This window comes from Strongylocentrotus purpuratus, unplaced genomic scaffold, assembly GCF_000002235.5.
Source record: "Strongylocentrotus purpuratus isolate Spur 01 unplaced genomic scaffold, Spur_5.0 spur5_scaffold_8, whole genome shotgun sequence".
Lineage (NCBI taxonomy): Eukaryota > Metazoa > Echinodermata > Echinoidea > Camarodonta > Strongylocentrotidae > Strongylocentrotus > Strongylocentrotus purpuratus.
In genome coordinates this window covers 14286438-14301348 of record NW_022145614.1, presented here as the reverse complement: position 1 = coordinate 14301348, position 14911 = coordinate 14286438, and the positions used below count along the sequence as shown (strand labels likewise).

The window sequence follows — 14911 nt, the reverse complement described above, 5'->3', positions numbered from 1 at the left end:
ATATATATATATATATATAAATATGCAAACAGATTATGATGATCATATATGTAACTTATTTGATTGTTTATCTTTTGGGTCTACCGATATAGTTCTAATTAAGTAAAGTGTTTTTAGCTTATTTCCTATTATTGTCGTGTTATGGTTGTGAATCTGTCAGTGTTATATTACTTTTGTTTATATGTCATGATTATGTTGTTTTTTATCGACACGACCCTGATTGAAACCAGTCTGCGAACTGTTTCGGGCTTTTACCGTGTATAACTAAAGTAAACTCAACTCAAACTCAATTTGGTACCGCTGACAAGTCTCATGGCAAAATGTGAAAAAAATATTGGCAAATTGAGTTGAAATTTATTGCATTCTGTACTCAAATATACATGTAGGATGCATTCTCCTGAAGAAAAAAAGTTCCAACAAACTAGTCACATTGTCTGTTGAGAGCCAGAAGGGTGTTAACTCTAGGTAATTGGAGTTTTGATGTAGACCTGAGTGCAGGAATGTGTGGTGTCACTCAAGCGGACTTCGGTGTTGACTTGCTCAATGTAGAAGTCAATCAACTGAAGTCCATCCAAATAACGAGTGTCTTCTAAAGCACCGGTACCCATCAGCTTGTGTGCTCTATTTCAGTTATTAGCGCGCTTTCACAAACACGACGGAAGGCAAAGATGACAGTAACTTGAACGAAAAAACATTGCACGAACCAGAATTTTCTCCGTCCTCTTGATTTTCACGACCGTACGGGGCCATTATATCGTTCGTTCCCCAAACACGACGGAAGAGCTGTATCCCGTGATTCTCTCGTCGTCTATGCTTCCACTGTGTTTGCGAAAGCGCTCTATTAATGGAGTAGATGGTCCATGTGTGGAAGACTACATGAAGTCTTGGTATGATGGATCTTGATATGACATATCAAGGATACCCTCAAGGTACCTTATCACGGTTCGGAGTCTCATCTGGAACAACAGCGGACTTCAGCGTTGACTTGTTCCTTGCTGAAGTCAATCATGAAGTAGATCCTGGAGACGATCTATGTCTGGACGTCAACACAGGGTCCTGCGTTTGACGGAACAGATTAAAGACACCGTAAAGGTACCTTATCACGGTCCGGAGTTTCATCTGGAACAACAGCGGACTTCATCGTTGACTTGTTCCTTGCTGAAGTCAATCAGGCAGTAGATCCTGGAGACGATCTATGTCTGGACGTCAACACAGGGTCCAGCGTTTGACGGAACAGATCAGAGACACTGTAGAAGTAACTAATCAAGATCTGGAGTCGCATCTGGAACAACAGCGGACTTCATCGTTGACTTGTTCCTTGTTGAAGAAAATCATGAAGTAGATCCTGGAGATGATCTATGTCTGGACGTCAACACAGGGTCCAGCGTTTGACGGAACAGATCAGAGACACTGTAGAAGTACCTAATCAAGATCTGGAGGCTAACCTGGAGCTTCACCATTGGTAGGAGATGTCCCCTGAGAAGATTCTGAAGCCCTCGATGGAGCGACAAACTTGACGCTCCGAACACGTTTACCTCCTTTCTTGATCGCAGAATCTATCGTTGGCTGAAACAACTGCAAGGCATCCTTTGTACCCCAGTACGTTGTCTTTGAAAACTCATCCTTCACATGTATAAAGACATGGCAATTTGTTATCTCTGCAAGCTGGTGTCCTTTCTTTAACATACCCTTCACTCGATTAGACTTGGCCTTGCAGCGCAGCCTCTGACTTTCCAAGAACTGCAGCCTCTTGTCGACAATCCTGTTTGAAACAATCGGGAAAATATCACTTACATTTTATAATTTTAAATTGTTCAACCCATTGCATGTGAATTTGATGTTAATAAAGAATACATTTCCATACTCCAGCCCAAGGTATTTTTGGCTGAGTATTCAATGGGTTAAATGATGCAGATTAAAGGTTGCAACGTGGGACAAAATGTGTACATGAAGGAAAAAAATGACAATCATATTATTAACTATTTTATTTAGGTTCAAAACGTGATAAATAATAATAATAATAATCTTTTAAAGTCCACTCCAAATTTTATTAAACCGAAAATGAAAATTCTTTTTGCCCAATTAATCGTGAGTCCGGCATCCACTGAGCAGCGCCAGATCGACGTTGCTCTATCCCTTATTGTTGAACGCCAAACAAGGTAGCAGCAACTCCTGTCTTTTAACGTCTTTTGGTATGATCGGCCGGGGTTCGAACCCATGACCTCCCGGTTGTGAGGCGGACGCTCTACTGACTGAACCAACACACCGGTCTTTTAAAATTATCCCCTTGGTCTCACCTTTTACCATAAATTCGGTCCTGTAAGACGATACAGCTTGATATGATTAAAGGGAGTGATGTCTCCTACAGTTTCAAGGTAACAAATTCAAATTATGTATAACTACCCCTAGAACCAAACCAATTATTGCTTTTAAGAAGTTTCTAATATTCCTTGTAACATCCCATCTTTAATCGTAGTTTATCCATGGGACTGTAAATAGCATGTTTTCAAAACCGAGACAAGCCCCCAAGTTCTGTATAGATATGATTAACCCAGTAACTTACACAGTTTTCTCTTTGGTGTTCCCTGGTAATATTCTTGCCTGATCCTCACTCACAGTTCTGTTTTCAGCAGGTGCTTCCAACTTTTGCGGAAAAGGATTGGTTGGAGACCTGCAGGGAGTAGATTCCGGTGAAGACTGACCTGTAGCTAATGCTGTTTGAGATGTGGATCCTGCCAATGATTCATTTGCTGAGCTTGAGATCAGCAATTCGTCGTTTGATGTGTCGTCTGATCCATCCGACTCATCAAATAGCTCATCTTGATCTGGATCTTCATCATCGGTTCTAGATGTCCTTCGGGAATGTTCATCAGGTTCCAATGGAGCGACAAACTTAATGGTCCATATCGGTTTGTGTTCCGCCTTGATTAGTGAGTCTACGTGTATCATTGGCTGAAACAACTGCAATGCATCACTTGTACCCCAATATGTAGTCTTTGAAAACTTGTCCTTCACATATACAAAGACCTGGCATTTCGTAAGTTCCACAAGCGCATGGGCCTTCTTGAAGATACTTTTTATTCTTCTACATCGGGACTTAAAACGTAGGCTGCTCTTTTCCCTGAACTGGAGCTTCTTGTCTACAAACCTATCGTTGAAAGAATTGTGAAAAACATTATAAACAACTTCAAAGCACATGAAAAATAATTTACTAATTTTGCCATATTAAAGTTTTTAAAATGACATTACAGCAACGATACTGAAGAGTCAGTAACTCTAATAGAATTTATAACAAATTTGACAGCACATTTTTTTTCTTCATTATTATATGGCCTCTCTTTTGTAAATACATTTGGTACACTGTATTACAAAGTGAGATTTCCTTTGAAAATTTATATTAGCTAAGGATCTGAGCTTGCAACTTACAATTTTTTCTCTTTGATGGTGATTTGTGGTATCTTGGTTTTGCTTGGAGTACCCTTTTGTGGAGTTGACTTTTGTCCAGCCCTGCTCGGAGTTAACTCTGATGTTGATCGCTTTGTAGATCCTTGCGATGATTCACATGTTGAGGATGGCACTAATTCTTCCCTTGAAGTGCCCGACCCAAGGCACCCTTCAAGATGCTTATCAATGTCCAAAGCTTCACAGGGAACTGCGCCCCGGGACTGTTCAGGACTAGATGGAGCAACAAAGTTTACACTCCGAACACGTTTACCTCCTTCAACGACAAGCAGGTCCATCTTCGACTGAAACAACAGCAACGCATAACTTGTACCCCAGTATATAGTCTTTGAGAACTCGTCTTTCACATACAAGAAGGCCTGGCACCTTGTAAGCTCGGCTAGTTGGTGAGCCTTTCTGAAGAGACTCTGGACTCTATTCCACCTTGCCTTACAACGACGCCTGCTATCTTCCACGACCTGCAGCTTCTTGGCTACAAACCTGGTACGAAAGATGGGAAAATATAGCTTAATTTGATTTTGTCAAGATTTTCCAATGAAATTGTAATTGTATCATTAAAAGCAACATCACCCTTATTATAACATTAATAATCTTTGATTGATTGTTAAAGATACAAAGCTTTATAATATAAATTTCCATTTCTTAAAAGAATCTTTGTACATCTCTGTAAATCGCCAGTCTAATAAAACAAATCAAAAGTAGTATGGTGTATCAAATGTTCTTTTCAACTTTCCCTAAATGTACCCGATAGTCCTCCAAAAGCTTTGGGAAGCAAAACAATACATGTCTCTAGTATGGAATTTTTTAAAACATGGTGAGTTTTCATTGAAAAAATAATGACATTCAATTTTTTTCAATTGTAAACACAATCATTCTATTTCAAACATTCATGGATTGCTATTCTATAATCTTATATCTATAACAAATGAAGAAACATTTAAACTGCTTTTACAAGTCACTACCATGTAAAAATCCAATTAGTTCTTTTAAATGATATTTGTCTTTAAAAAACTGATACTGGCAACTTACACTTTCTTTTCTTTTGCGTTGACCTGTGGCATTCTTGTTGTGGTCTGGCTCAAACTTCCCCTTGAGACAATCGATTCCTGCTCCTGGGCAATCAACTGATGCATAGATTGACTTGTAGTCGGTGGAATCTGCGAGGTTGATTCATTTGTAGAACTTGAGTGCAGATCAGGATCGGGATCAGGAGCTTCCACGTTGCTCGGGATTGCACCCCGAGGATCTTCAGAAGGTTTTGATGGAGTAACAAACCTGACACTCCGTACTCGTTTACCCCCTTTTACGATTGAAGTATCCAGTGTTGGTTGGAACAACTGCAAAGCATCGCTCGTACCCCAGTACGTAGTTTTCGATAACTCGTCCCTCAGAAATAAGAACACCTCACTCTTTGTTAGTTCGGCAAGTTGGTGGGCCTTCCTGAAAATACCCTTGATTCTATTATACTTGACTCTACTTCGATGAGAGCTGTCTTCAACAAACTGTAGTTTCTTGGCAAGACACCTATTTTTAAAGAATGGGAAAAATATGTGTATTAAACAAATTCAAAAGCACAAACAGTATTTTTTTTCCTGCATAGAATTTTAACAAGGGGGAAAACCTTTAATTCCAAAGTAAAATGCAGCCAAAGTAATTATCTTTACGTTTTTTTCAAAACAAAATAATTGACATTCCTTAAATTCAATTTACAAATAAATCTAAATTCTAAAAATATACAACAATAAATATATAACAATTAAGTTCAACTTAATAAGTAAATATTCAACAATAAATCAATGCTAATTTCATGCAATGATATACATGTACATATACTTACACTTTCTTCTCTCTAACAATGATTTGTGTTCTAGACTGCTTCTCTTTAACAGATGAAGCTGTGGACCAACCCTCTTCATTCAAACCTCAAAGGTAATACAAAGTTTTGGGAAATTTTGAAAATTGGGTGGAAAGTGATTCTTTAGAATTTTGATATATTTGGATGCCCCTGTGGATGTATTATTAGCAGTAGAAAATTCAGCCCCTAAAACATTTCTGCTTTCGAGAAAAATTAAATATACGAATTTACCCGTGCTCCTGGTAAATTTTGTTAAATTACAAATAGCGTCTACGGTCGTACAATGGTAGCTGCGACCATGAACATCTCAGAATATGTAATTGTGATATATGATTTCCGAACGGGAATAGCTAATCGGTCGATTTTAGCCAATAAACATTGTTTCATAGCTTAATTAATATCTTGACCTTAAGAGGGAGCTCTACAATATAAAGAGTTTATTATTCACAATTTCATAACTTTAGGCTCGATTTCAACCGCGACAACGATCACTGAATATTGTAGGACCGTATATGCTTCTAATATATTCATTTGAACAAAATTTATGACCCAATACCAAAACTTTGTATTACCTTTAATAACAACTTGATTCAGGTGAAAGCAGAAAAATCAGAGAAACCAATGACTGGAAAGTTTTATTAAAAGATTGGACAAATGGTTGGAAAGTTTTGAATGTTTGAATGTTGAGATCACTAAATATTGAGTGAATCCCAATTTGAAAAATTGGTCATCTGACTACGATGTCTGTGTGACAACTTTCCAATCGTTTTGTAGTGTAACTCATCAAAATTACCACTTGTCCCCAAACTAGTAGGGACACTGATTTTCTGCGATCACGGAAACGGAAAATGCAATTTTGAACGGAAAATCGCGGAAAACCCCTTTTACCTCAAAACTTTTCATTTTTCAAGAAGAAAATCGTAAAACTTACACTATTTTTGTGACTCGTTATGCAGTGAAAAAATATCGGGCCTCAAATCATGGTTAATAATTCTGAATATTTAGCGATATTCGTCAGATTCTTAGGAGACCGGGCGCTGCCATTTTGTTTCGCTGGACCGATAGAGATCGTGACACAAAACACGGTACAAATAGCAGCGAAACGATCCTTTTATGCCAGCTAGGCGTCTAGTATAACGTAGAGGTAATACTAGGCACACATACGCCAGCAGCGGGCACTACGACCGGCGAGATTGTACACACGCTATTGTATATCCAGTCCCGTCCGTATGTTTTTGAGTGGTTATCAGTGGCTTGTCAAAGGTGGCGGCTTTAATAGAACATCTGTACCCTACAAGTTCATGTTTTATTGAAAATCTTATGTAAACAGAATTTTATTTTTTTCATGTTTACAAAGTCTATGGCAAAACGGAATTTCCGTTTTTCAGCCCATCTGAAACGGAATTTCAGATTTTCTGAAACGGAAAAGGCAATTTTTTGAAACGGAAAATCAGTGTCCCCAAACTAGCCAAGTATTTTTTTCGTTAACCGCAGCAAAAAAAGAAAATTTGGTACCTCCTCTGTCATCCTGTTCTCCATTTTCTTCATCATCTTCACCTGAAAGCTGTGAACCTGAATCCTGATTGCACTCCTGGAAAGTTGGATTTCCATCTGAGGACAAAAAGTAATTTAAACTAGATGGAACTTCGACTGCGCGCAGTCGAAAATGATGCCTCCGTCATAGAGCAATTTTACAAACCAAAACAGAAGAAATTTTTCAAATTCAAGTTCAATTGTAATCCATTAACAGGTTTTCAGAATATTGTGATTACAAGCTATTTTTGCATACATAATGAGCCCATGACCTTTGACCTTATGAACCAAGAATCTACTCAGTTCATTGGCTCTGCAAGAAACATACATGACCTAAGTTGGCAGGAATCCATCAATCGGTTCTTGAGATAACGCGATCAAGAGCTGTTTTTGCATACATAATGTGCCCTGTGATCTTTGAACTTTGACCTTGTGACCCCTACATCTAATCAGTTCATCGGCTCTGCAAGTAACATACATGACCTAAGTTTGGCAGCAATCCATCAATCGGTTCTTCAGATAACGCGATCACAAGCTCGTTTTGCATACATAATGAGCCCTGTGGCCTTTGACCTTTGACCTCGTGACCTCAAAATCTAATCAGTTTTTTGGCTTTGCAAGTAACATACATGACCTAAGTTTGGCAGCAATCCATCAATCGGTTCTTCAGATAATGCGATCACGAGCTCGTTTTGCATACATAATGAGCCCTGTGACCTTTGACCTTTGACCTCGTGACCCCAAAATCTAATCAGTTCATCGGCTCTACAAGATACATACATGACCAAAGTTTGGCAGGAATCCATCAACCAGTTCTTCAGATAACGCGATCACGAGCTCGTTTTGCATACATAATGAGCCCTGTGACCTTTGACCTTTGACCTCGTAACCCCAAAATCTAATCAGTTCATCGGCTCTACAAGATACATACATGACCAAAGTTTGGCAGGAATCCATCAACCAGTTCTTCAGATAACGCGATCACGAGAACGGGACGTACGTACGTACAGACGTACGTACGTACGTACGTACGGACGTACGGACGGACGGACAACCCGAAAACATAATGCCTCCGGCTACTTCGTAACGGAGGCATAAAAAAAAGTTTTGTAAGGGCAATTAAAAAAAAGTTGGCTATTTAAACATTAACCCACAACCTACGGGAACAGGCTGGCTCCTGTATTACGTCTATAGGAATGAGAGAGTTCAGTACACAATGGATTAAATTATAAATAGTTTGCACTTGTCTACAAATCGTTTTACTTTTTATTCTTTCTTAGTAAGATTTAATTCAAGTTGATTAATGGCATGATGGCGATAATTGGTATTATAATTTGCAAGTTTGCATTTAGCAATGATTTGACTTACAACTAGGAAATTAACTAGAAAGATTTGTAGCTAAAGAGGATATCACACTTTTCAATATCCATTAGAAGTAAAACTCTGTAGAGAATAAAATTACTGTCACAGGAATTACAAAACCCAGAAGAACTCTCTATTGTCATCTTCACCTCTGAAAGTCTTGACTCGACTTTCTGGGAATTCTACAATTTTACAAAACTTTAAAATTGACCTCTACCTTTAAAAAAAAGTTGTGTATTACCCGACTCAGATGAGCTTTCTGTCTTTACTGGTACATGTATCTGCATTTGAGCTCCATCATCTTGCCAGGTATCCTCGTCATTGAGCTCTTGCTTGATGTAAACGATCTGGTACCCTTCTCTCTCCGATGTTTGGGGCTCCTCGTCAAGCATTTCCTCCTTTATCTCTCTCGCGGTGGATATTGCTGGACTCTCCATTGTGAAGGGGGCCGGGGAGTACCCTTTTCTCTCCGATGTTTGGGGCTCCTCGTCAAGCTCTTCCTCCTCTATCTCTCTCGCGGTGGATATTGCTGGACTCTCCATCGTGCAGGATGCCGGGGGGTACCCTTCTCTCTCCGATGTTTGGGGCTCCTCATCAAGCTCTTCCTCATTTATCTCTCTCATGGTGGATATTGCTGGACTCTCCATCATGAAGGATGCAGGGGGGTACCCTTCTCTCTCCGATGTTTGGGGCTCCTCATCAAGCTCTCTCTTGGTGGATATTGCTCGACTCTCCACTGTGAAGGATGCCGGGGGGTAGCACAGTTCCTGTAGTTGAAAAAAGAAATACGATACGGTATGGTATAGACTAGACCAAAAGCTACAGTCTCTGATATTGACAGTTGTTCTGCTGAGATTACCAACCTAACAATCTCTTGAACAAGCTGAATAAGCGATACAAGACGTCAGAGTTCTTGTTTGGCCTGGTTTTTGAGGGCTAATTTTTCGTTTTGTTCTAGAGCGTGGTGAATTTTTTTTTCTTCCCCGTCCAGTATCTTATTTTCCGTACTCTTGGGGCCACAAACTTATGAATACCAAACAATTTCTTCTTGGAGGAAATGCCAGTAAAGCTACCACTTACCGACTTGTCTTTTTGGGTCACAATCGATGTAGCAAATGTTTCACTATCCCCCTTGCTCAGATTGATTATTTTTTTTAGTTCTCTGTTCTCCTTTTTAAGCTCATCTATTACAGACTGCCTTTCACTACAACGAGGACAGAAGGTAGCATGTTTGGAACAGTTATTCAGGTCTAAGCGTGAGTAGGGCTTGTAACGCTTTGGTTCTTCTGGCCGCAGATCTTCTATTGAGTGGCTAAAATCAGTTGGCGAGGGCCCTTCTCCACTGTTCTCATGAGGAAATGTTCCTGCTGTACTTTCTGTGTCTTCAAGTTTTCCTCTGAATCGAGCTCTCTTTTTAGGAATGTGCGCTGTTCTTTCTCTTGGAGGATTGCGAGGAGATTGTGAAGAAGACTGAAAAGGTGCGAGCTGATAACCTAGTTTCTCTGTGGGGTCTGGCCATTCCTTTGTTGGCTCGCCATTTTTAAAGTGCTCTGAACAAATCCTGTCGTGGGATTTAGGTTGCCATTTCAAACCACTTGCAGTTTTTCTTTTAACAAGTCTTATCCATCTGCTTCTCCCATCAGGATCTTTATCTTCTGAAGGAAAAGGAAGTAACTGGAAAGGTGGGTGGCACGTGCAACTTCTAAATTTCAATCCATGTTTTTCACAAAGTTGTGTATACCATTTGTCTATCTTGTGAACACTATTTGGGCAGCCAATCATGGCACACATCCTTCCCATGATGAACCATATAATTTGAACCTGTGAAGAGAAAAAAACAAATGACAATTTGTACTACTTTCATTCTGCAATATTCTATAATATGCTGGCACTGGCATTAGGCCTTTTAAAAAAAAGATGTTATATTGCCCTTTAGGTGCCAAAACATGGGTTGGTCGGTCAGAAATCTTTTTTTTTTAAATCTTTTTTTTTTTAAACTTTTTTTCCTTCTTATTTTTCTCCCTCTTTGGGCTGATACTTCTTGGTTTTGAGTGCTTTAATTAATACATATTTTTGTTCTGATTAAACTTATTTTCTGTAAACATTACAAAAAAAAATAGATTTCAAGATTTATGGGTCGGTAGCAAAGGGCAATACAACTTTAAGGCAAGTGAAAATCAAAGAGAGTGGGCAGATTTCTCTCATTGATCATTCTACCTAAAGCACTTGATAATAAATCGATTCATGCAAATTCACTAATAAATGTTTTTAATAATAGAAATGCAAACTTCCCTGCATTGTACTGACTGACATTGAGAGGTTAGTCCTAATGAATATGAGTAGGCCTGTACCTATATACACTTCTTGTTTATATCCTGGAAAATAACTATGTTGATGGTAATTAACACTTTAAATTATTTCTGAACTTTCAAGAACCTTACTGAAGAAAACCAAAAAAAGAGGATCGATGCTACGTTTTGACTATTCGACAGCTAGAGCCCGAGTGACAGATCTACATGTATAAACAACCAATATTCTTCACAATTATACATAAAATGCACATGTGGGGTAGACCGAAAGATTCAGTCTCTATTATCGACGTTTGTTCCGCTGAGATTAAATCTGGCTCCCTTGACCTTCTCTATACAAAGAAGACGAAAGACTTCATGCATGGCTGATCGTCAACATCACGGACTTTGTTGCCAAGGCAGGCAGCGAGTGAAAACTAATTCCTTTAATAAAATTATGGAAATGCAAGCACTCAATCAAAATGGGCTAAAATATGAAAAAAAGACATGTAGAATAATTTTTGACGGAGATTGCAAGCATGACAATGATTTTTTTAGAAATCATCAATAATTTTGGAATCTAGCTTTAAAAATGATGACTCAGAACGCTCAGGAAAAAAAAGCCCAATTTTGGAGCTGTACTGTGCAACTGTTTATGACCTCACTGCAGGAGCCTCTCCCGTGGAAATGAGGATGATTTAGGCATTAAAATGTCTTTAAAAAGGCAAACTATGATATTAATTGGAGAAAAACAAGACATTTACCTGAAAATAATATACACTAGATAATCCCAGTACCGGTACGTTTCATTTTTGAATTACAATGAGATTGTAAGATCCTTAGTTGTAGGAAAAATCGTACATGCCCGCAATGACGTCAAATGCGTCATCAAGGCCACGTGACCGTATTACCTTTTTTCGAGGGGGCGTAGCCCAGCAAGCATACGATCTGTGAAATATGGATGGTTATTATCATTTTTTGGTCAATTTAGAGATTTTTTGAAAAATCAGAGGCTGGAATATTGATAAGTACAGGTGTATTCATGCTTTGTTATTTGGGTAAGAGTGGCCCTTTAATCAAACAGAACTTTTTTATTCTTGACTCTGGCTCATATTTCCTGATTGAGGCGTACATATTAAATGGGCAGAAAATGAACTTTCTAGAAATGTGATTTCTCTTTGAAATTCTGATACAATTCTCAAAAAGACTGTTTGGTACCCTTTCTTCAAATTGTTTTAATAATCACTCATGCTTGAAATATGTATCATATCAGTTAAATGAATCAAATGAAAGAGGAGGATCTAAGCTTTACAAACAGCGCTCAAAATACACGGGGGCGGTTCAGGTTCAGGGTTCGTGTAATGTACATTTGAAACCATTTCTTAGCGTCTCAACCCTAAAAAAATAGCAAAACTATTTTTGAGGAAAAGCATTATACTGAATTAAATAAAGAATAATAGCTTTATATTGGATCATACTAATACTGATACGGGCTAAAGACAATGTGGTATTTGTATAGAGGTATTCCAAAATGACATTCTGATGATCAACACTTGTTCTGGTATCATGTGTATATATACGCATAATACAACTGATCTTTATGATTTCTTAACGTGATATAACTTCTTCTCCCTCTGCAAACAAAACAGAAAACAAGGTTATTTAATAAAAAGGATCATGGGACAAATAATCATTGTGATTCAAAATGATGCAAGGATTTTTTTGAATAAGCAATGCTTTTCACCAGAATCTTCTTTGTAAAAACGACTTTTACAAATCTCAGCCATGCAATTCTGCCACTGTGCTGTAAGATCACTTTGAGATTAGGAGAAGTGTATTATGTAATGGGTATTTTAAATTGAATGGAACGTCTCAACTCAGTAAGCATGGCTGAGATTTGTAAAAGTTGTTTTTACAAAGAAGATTCGGGTGAATAGCAGTGCTTATTCAAACAAATATTCACATCGATTTGAATCCCATGTATCATTATTTGTCGCTTAATCCATTTTAATGAACATGTTTTCTTTTTCGTTTGCAAGGGGAGAAGAAGATATGTCACGTTAAAGACATCATAAAGATCAGTGTTGTATGCGTATATATTATATACACAGGCCAGTAACAGCTATGTAGCTTGTAAATTTGTAAGAGGGAAAATGCTGATTGAAATGATAATGATGATAGCAAATAATTGAGGAGTATCATAGGTACCAATTCAATGGATATTTGTATAAAAAAGAGCCCCCGTCAGTAATAAAAGAGCCCCCGTGGACACAAAATTAATTTGAGCCCTGTTTACAAATATGTGTTATTCATTAATTATAATTGTGAATAAGTTATGATAAAACATCTATAATTCTTGGTTTCGTTTTTTCTGGGACGCACTGAGTAATAATCATATAGCTCACATATTAATGAGCCTATAATAATTTGTTTCTAGGCGCAGTACACATTATTACCCCCGTCATTGGATTCAGGCTTACCTGCACACAATGTATGCACATTCTCCACTCCCTGGGGAGCATTCCGGCCAGTGGCCATTTTACCATCCAACCACATTAACTTTTGCATCCTTCCGGGTACCTATTTAACACCTGGGTGGAGAGTGGCAAATGTAGATTAATCATTAATGTCTTGCCAAAGGACATTAGTGCCATGGCGGTAGCTCGAACTCCTCCTTACCTTGCGATCTGCAGTCGATTGACTAATATCCATTACTAGACCACAACACTACTCATGCTATTGCTATTAAATAATACAAGTTACAACCATCTTGTCTAGTCTCTGAGCTGAATTAACTCACTTGTCAATGAGCGAGTTTTTGTTTCAAACATGTTTTAATTATAACTTTCATTATTACTCTGAGCTCTGTAGAGTCTACAGAATATTAGACTAACCAAACTTAGTTTAAAGATAAAGACCAGTTATGTTCTTGCGATTGCATTGTGAAAGAAACGTTGTGAAATCGATCAGAAAAGGTTGATCATCTAGCATCTAAGCATTATAAGTATTGTATTGGTGTGTATACTGCAAGGTTCTGGAATCATCAAAAATTCAAAATGATAAGAAATTTGGCCCAGTCTTCGTAAAGTTACAAGCACTGTACATGGACTACGCACACGTGCGCGACACGTGCGTTTATCTCTCACACACCAATACGGCAATAGATAAACTAATTTACCAAATAGATCTAGATATAGATCTATAGGCCTATATCAATTAGTAGGCGGTTTCCAAGCAAATTGTTTATCATCATGTATTATTAGTCAAAACATACTTTTTCACATGATTGGTAATAAGAGCTTCCATTTCATGTTTTGAAATTGGGGCGTTTCCAATCTAGAGCCAGGTCTAGCTAGATCTAGAAATCTATTCTCATGATTATAGAGTCTAGAGGTGTATAGTCTAGACCTAAAATTACTGGTCTTTACCTTTAAACTAGTAAAGGGCTGAGTTTTAACTGTTATTAGACATAGGGTCTAGATCTATAATGAATTATCAGATTATGAAGGTTATAACTTTAAGTTAATTACCCAGTTAACTCAGGGAGGTGAGCTGAGCAGATGCAGATTGCAGTCTAGTCGAGTCCAATGATAATCGAAATGGCGAACAGTCTACGTAGAGGTGGTTAGAGGGGCCAGATGCAGATGCTCAGCGGAACAACCGTCGACAAACAGAGACTAGGGGGCCGTTTCTCGAAACCGTCATAACTACAAGATCAACGACATCTCGCCACTGTCACGCAACTTGTCAGCTAAGTGTTTCACGAAGCCGTCTTTGCCAAGATGAGCGACAACTTCCGCGACAAGCGAGTTGTCACTGCTCCGAACCTGTCATATCTTTTTAATTGCTGTAAAGCGCCATCACAAGTCAGTTTGTTGCCATTCCATGGGCCGCGAAATGGACGATTAGTTTCACTATCATTTTGAGAAAAATATAGACGAGTTCGGTACGTAATACTAAATAGGCCAGTTTCGGCGGTTACGTAATGCGCGGTTACTGTAACCAAGCCCGACAAGCTTTGTCAAATCGCCGTTTTGAATCTGTGCATTGTGTATTAGACTGTCGGTTCTTGCCGTTAAATTGCATTCATATCTTTCTATCAAAACTGCGTGTATATATATATGAATTTCTGTTTTGGCCGGAAATGTCTTCCAACTTGCCATTCATCAAGCTGAGTTTCAGGCAGCTGCAATATTTTCTAAGAAAAAGAGGAGTTTCGACTACGGTATACACCCGAGAAAAGACTCGTTAAATTAGCGTCCGCAGTAGCGGACTAGCCTGCCCGTAGCCCCTGACCTACGGGGTCCGTGTCACTCGGTAGACGTGACTGTATGGGGAAATTACAACGGGCAGGATTTTCGTTGAGTGAACTAGTTACATACCTCCCTTAAGTTTGACGATATTCCTGACT

At 38.5% G+C, this 14911-nt stretch overlaps 1 protein-coding gene across 3 annotated transcripts; it reads right to left on the bottom strand.

Annotated features, from left to right (window-relative positions):
- Window positions 1-294: 294 nt before the first annotated feature.
- LOC100892192 lies at window positions 295-14124 on the bottom strand. 3 transcript variants are annotated; one of them, XM_030975902.1, is made up of 8 exons: window positions 14031-14124; window positions 9293-10033; window positions 8430-8979; window positions 6833-6928; window positions 4492-4986; window positions 3427-3942; window positions 2564-3148; window positions 295-1762 (listed from the first exon to the last, which is right to left on the bottom strand). In XM_030975902.1, the coding sequence occupies exons 5-8, from the start codon at window positions 4593-4595 to the stop codon at window positions 1441-1443; spliced, it is 1527 nt and encodes a 508-aa protein (XP_030831762.1). In that variant the 5' UTR covers window positions 4596-4986; window positions 6833-6928; window positions 8430-8979; window positions 9293-10033; window positions 14031-14124; the 3' UTR covers window positions 295-1440. The 3 variants fall into 3 exon arrangements, with proteins under 3 accessions (XP_030831762.1, XP_030831761.1, XP_030831763.1); XM_030975901.1 differs by having other exon boundaries at window positions 8454-8979; XM_030975903.1 differs by lacking the exons at window positions 6833-6928; window positions 8430-8979; window positions 9293-10033; window positions 14031-14124 and adding an exon at window positions 5300-5390.
- Between the last annotated feature and the right edge of the window lie 787 nt (window positions 14125-14911).

Coding starts and splice junctions, on each gene's coding strand:
- LOC100892192 (XM_030975902.1), bottom strand. CDS start 4,595: ATGCATCAGTTGATTGCCCAGGAGCAGGAATCGATTGTCTCAAGGGGA. Junction 3,943..4,491: donor AACGCAAAAGAAAAGAAAGT/GTAAGTTGCCAG, acceptor CTTTCGTACCAG/GTTTGTAGCCAAGAAGCTGC. Junction 1,763..2,563: donor AACACCAAAGAGAAAACTGT/GTAAGTTACTGG, acceptor TGTTTCAAACAG/GATTGTCGACAAGAGGCTGC.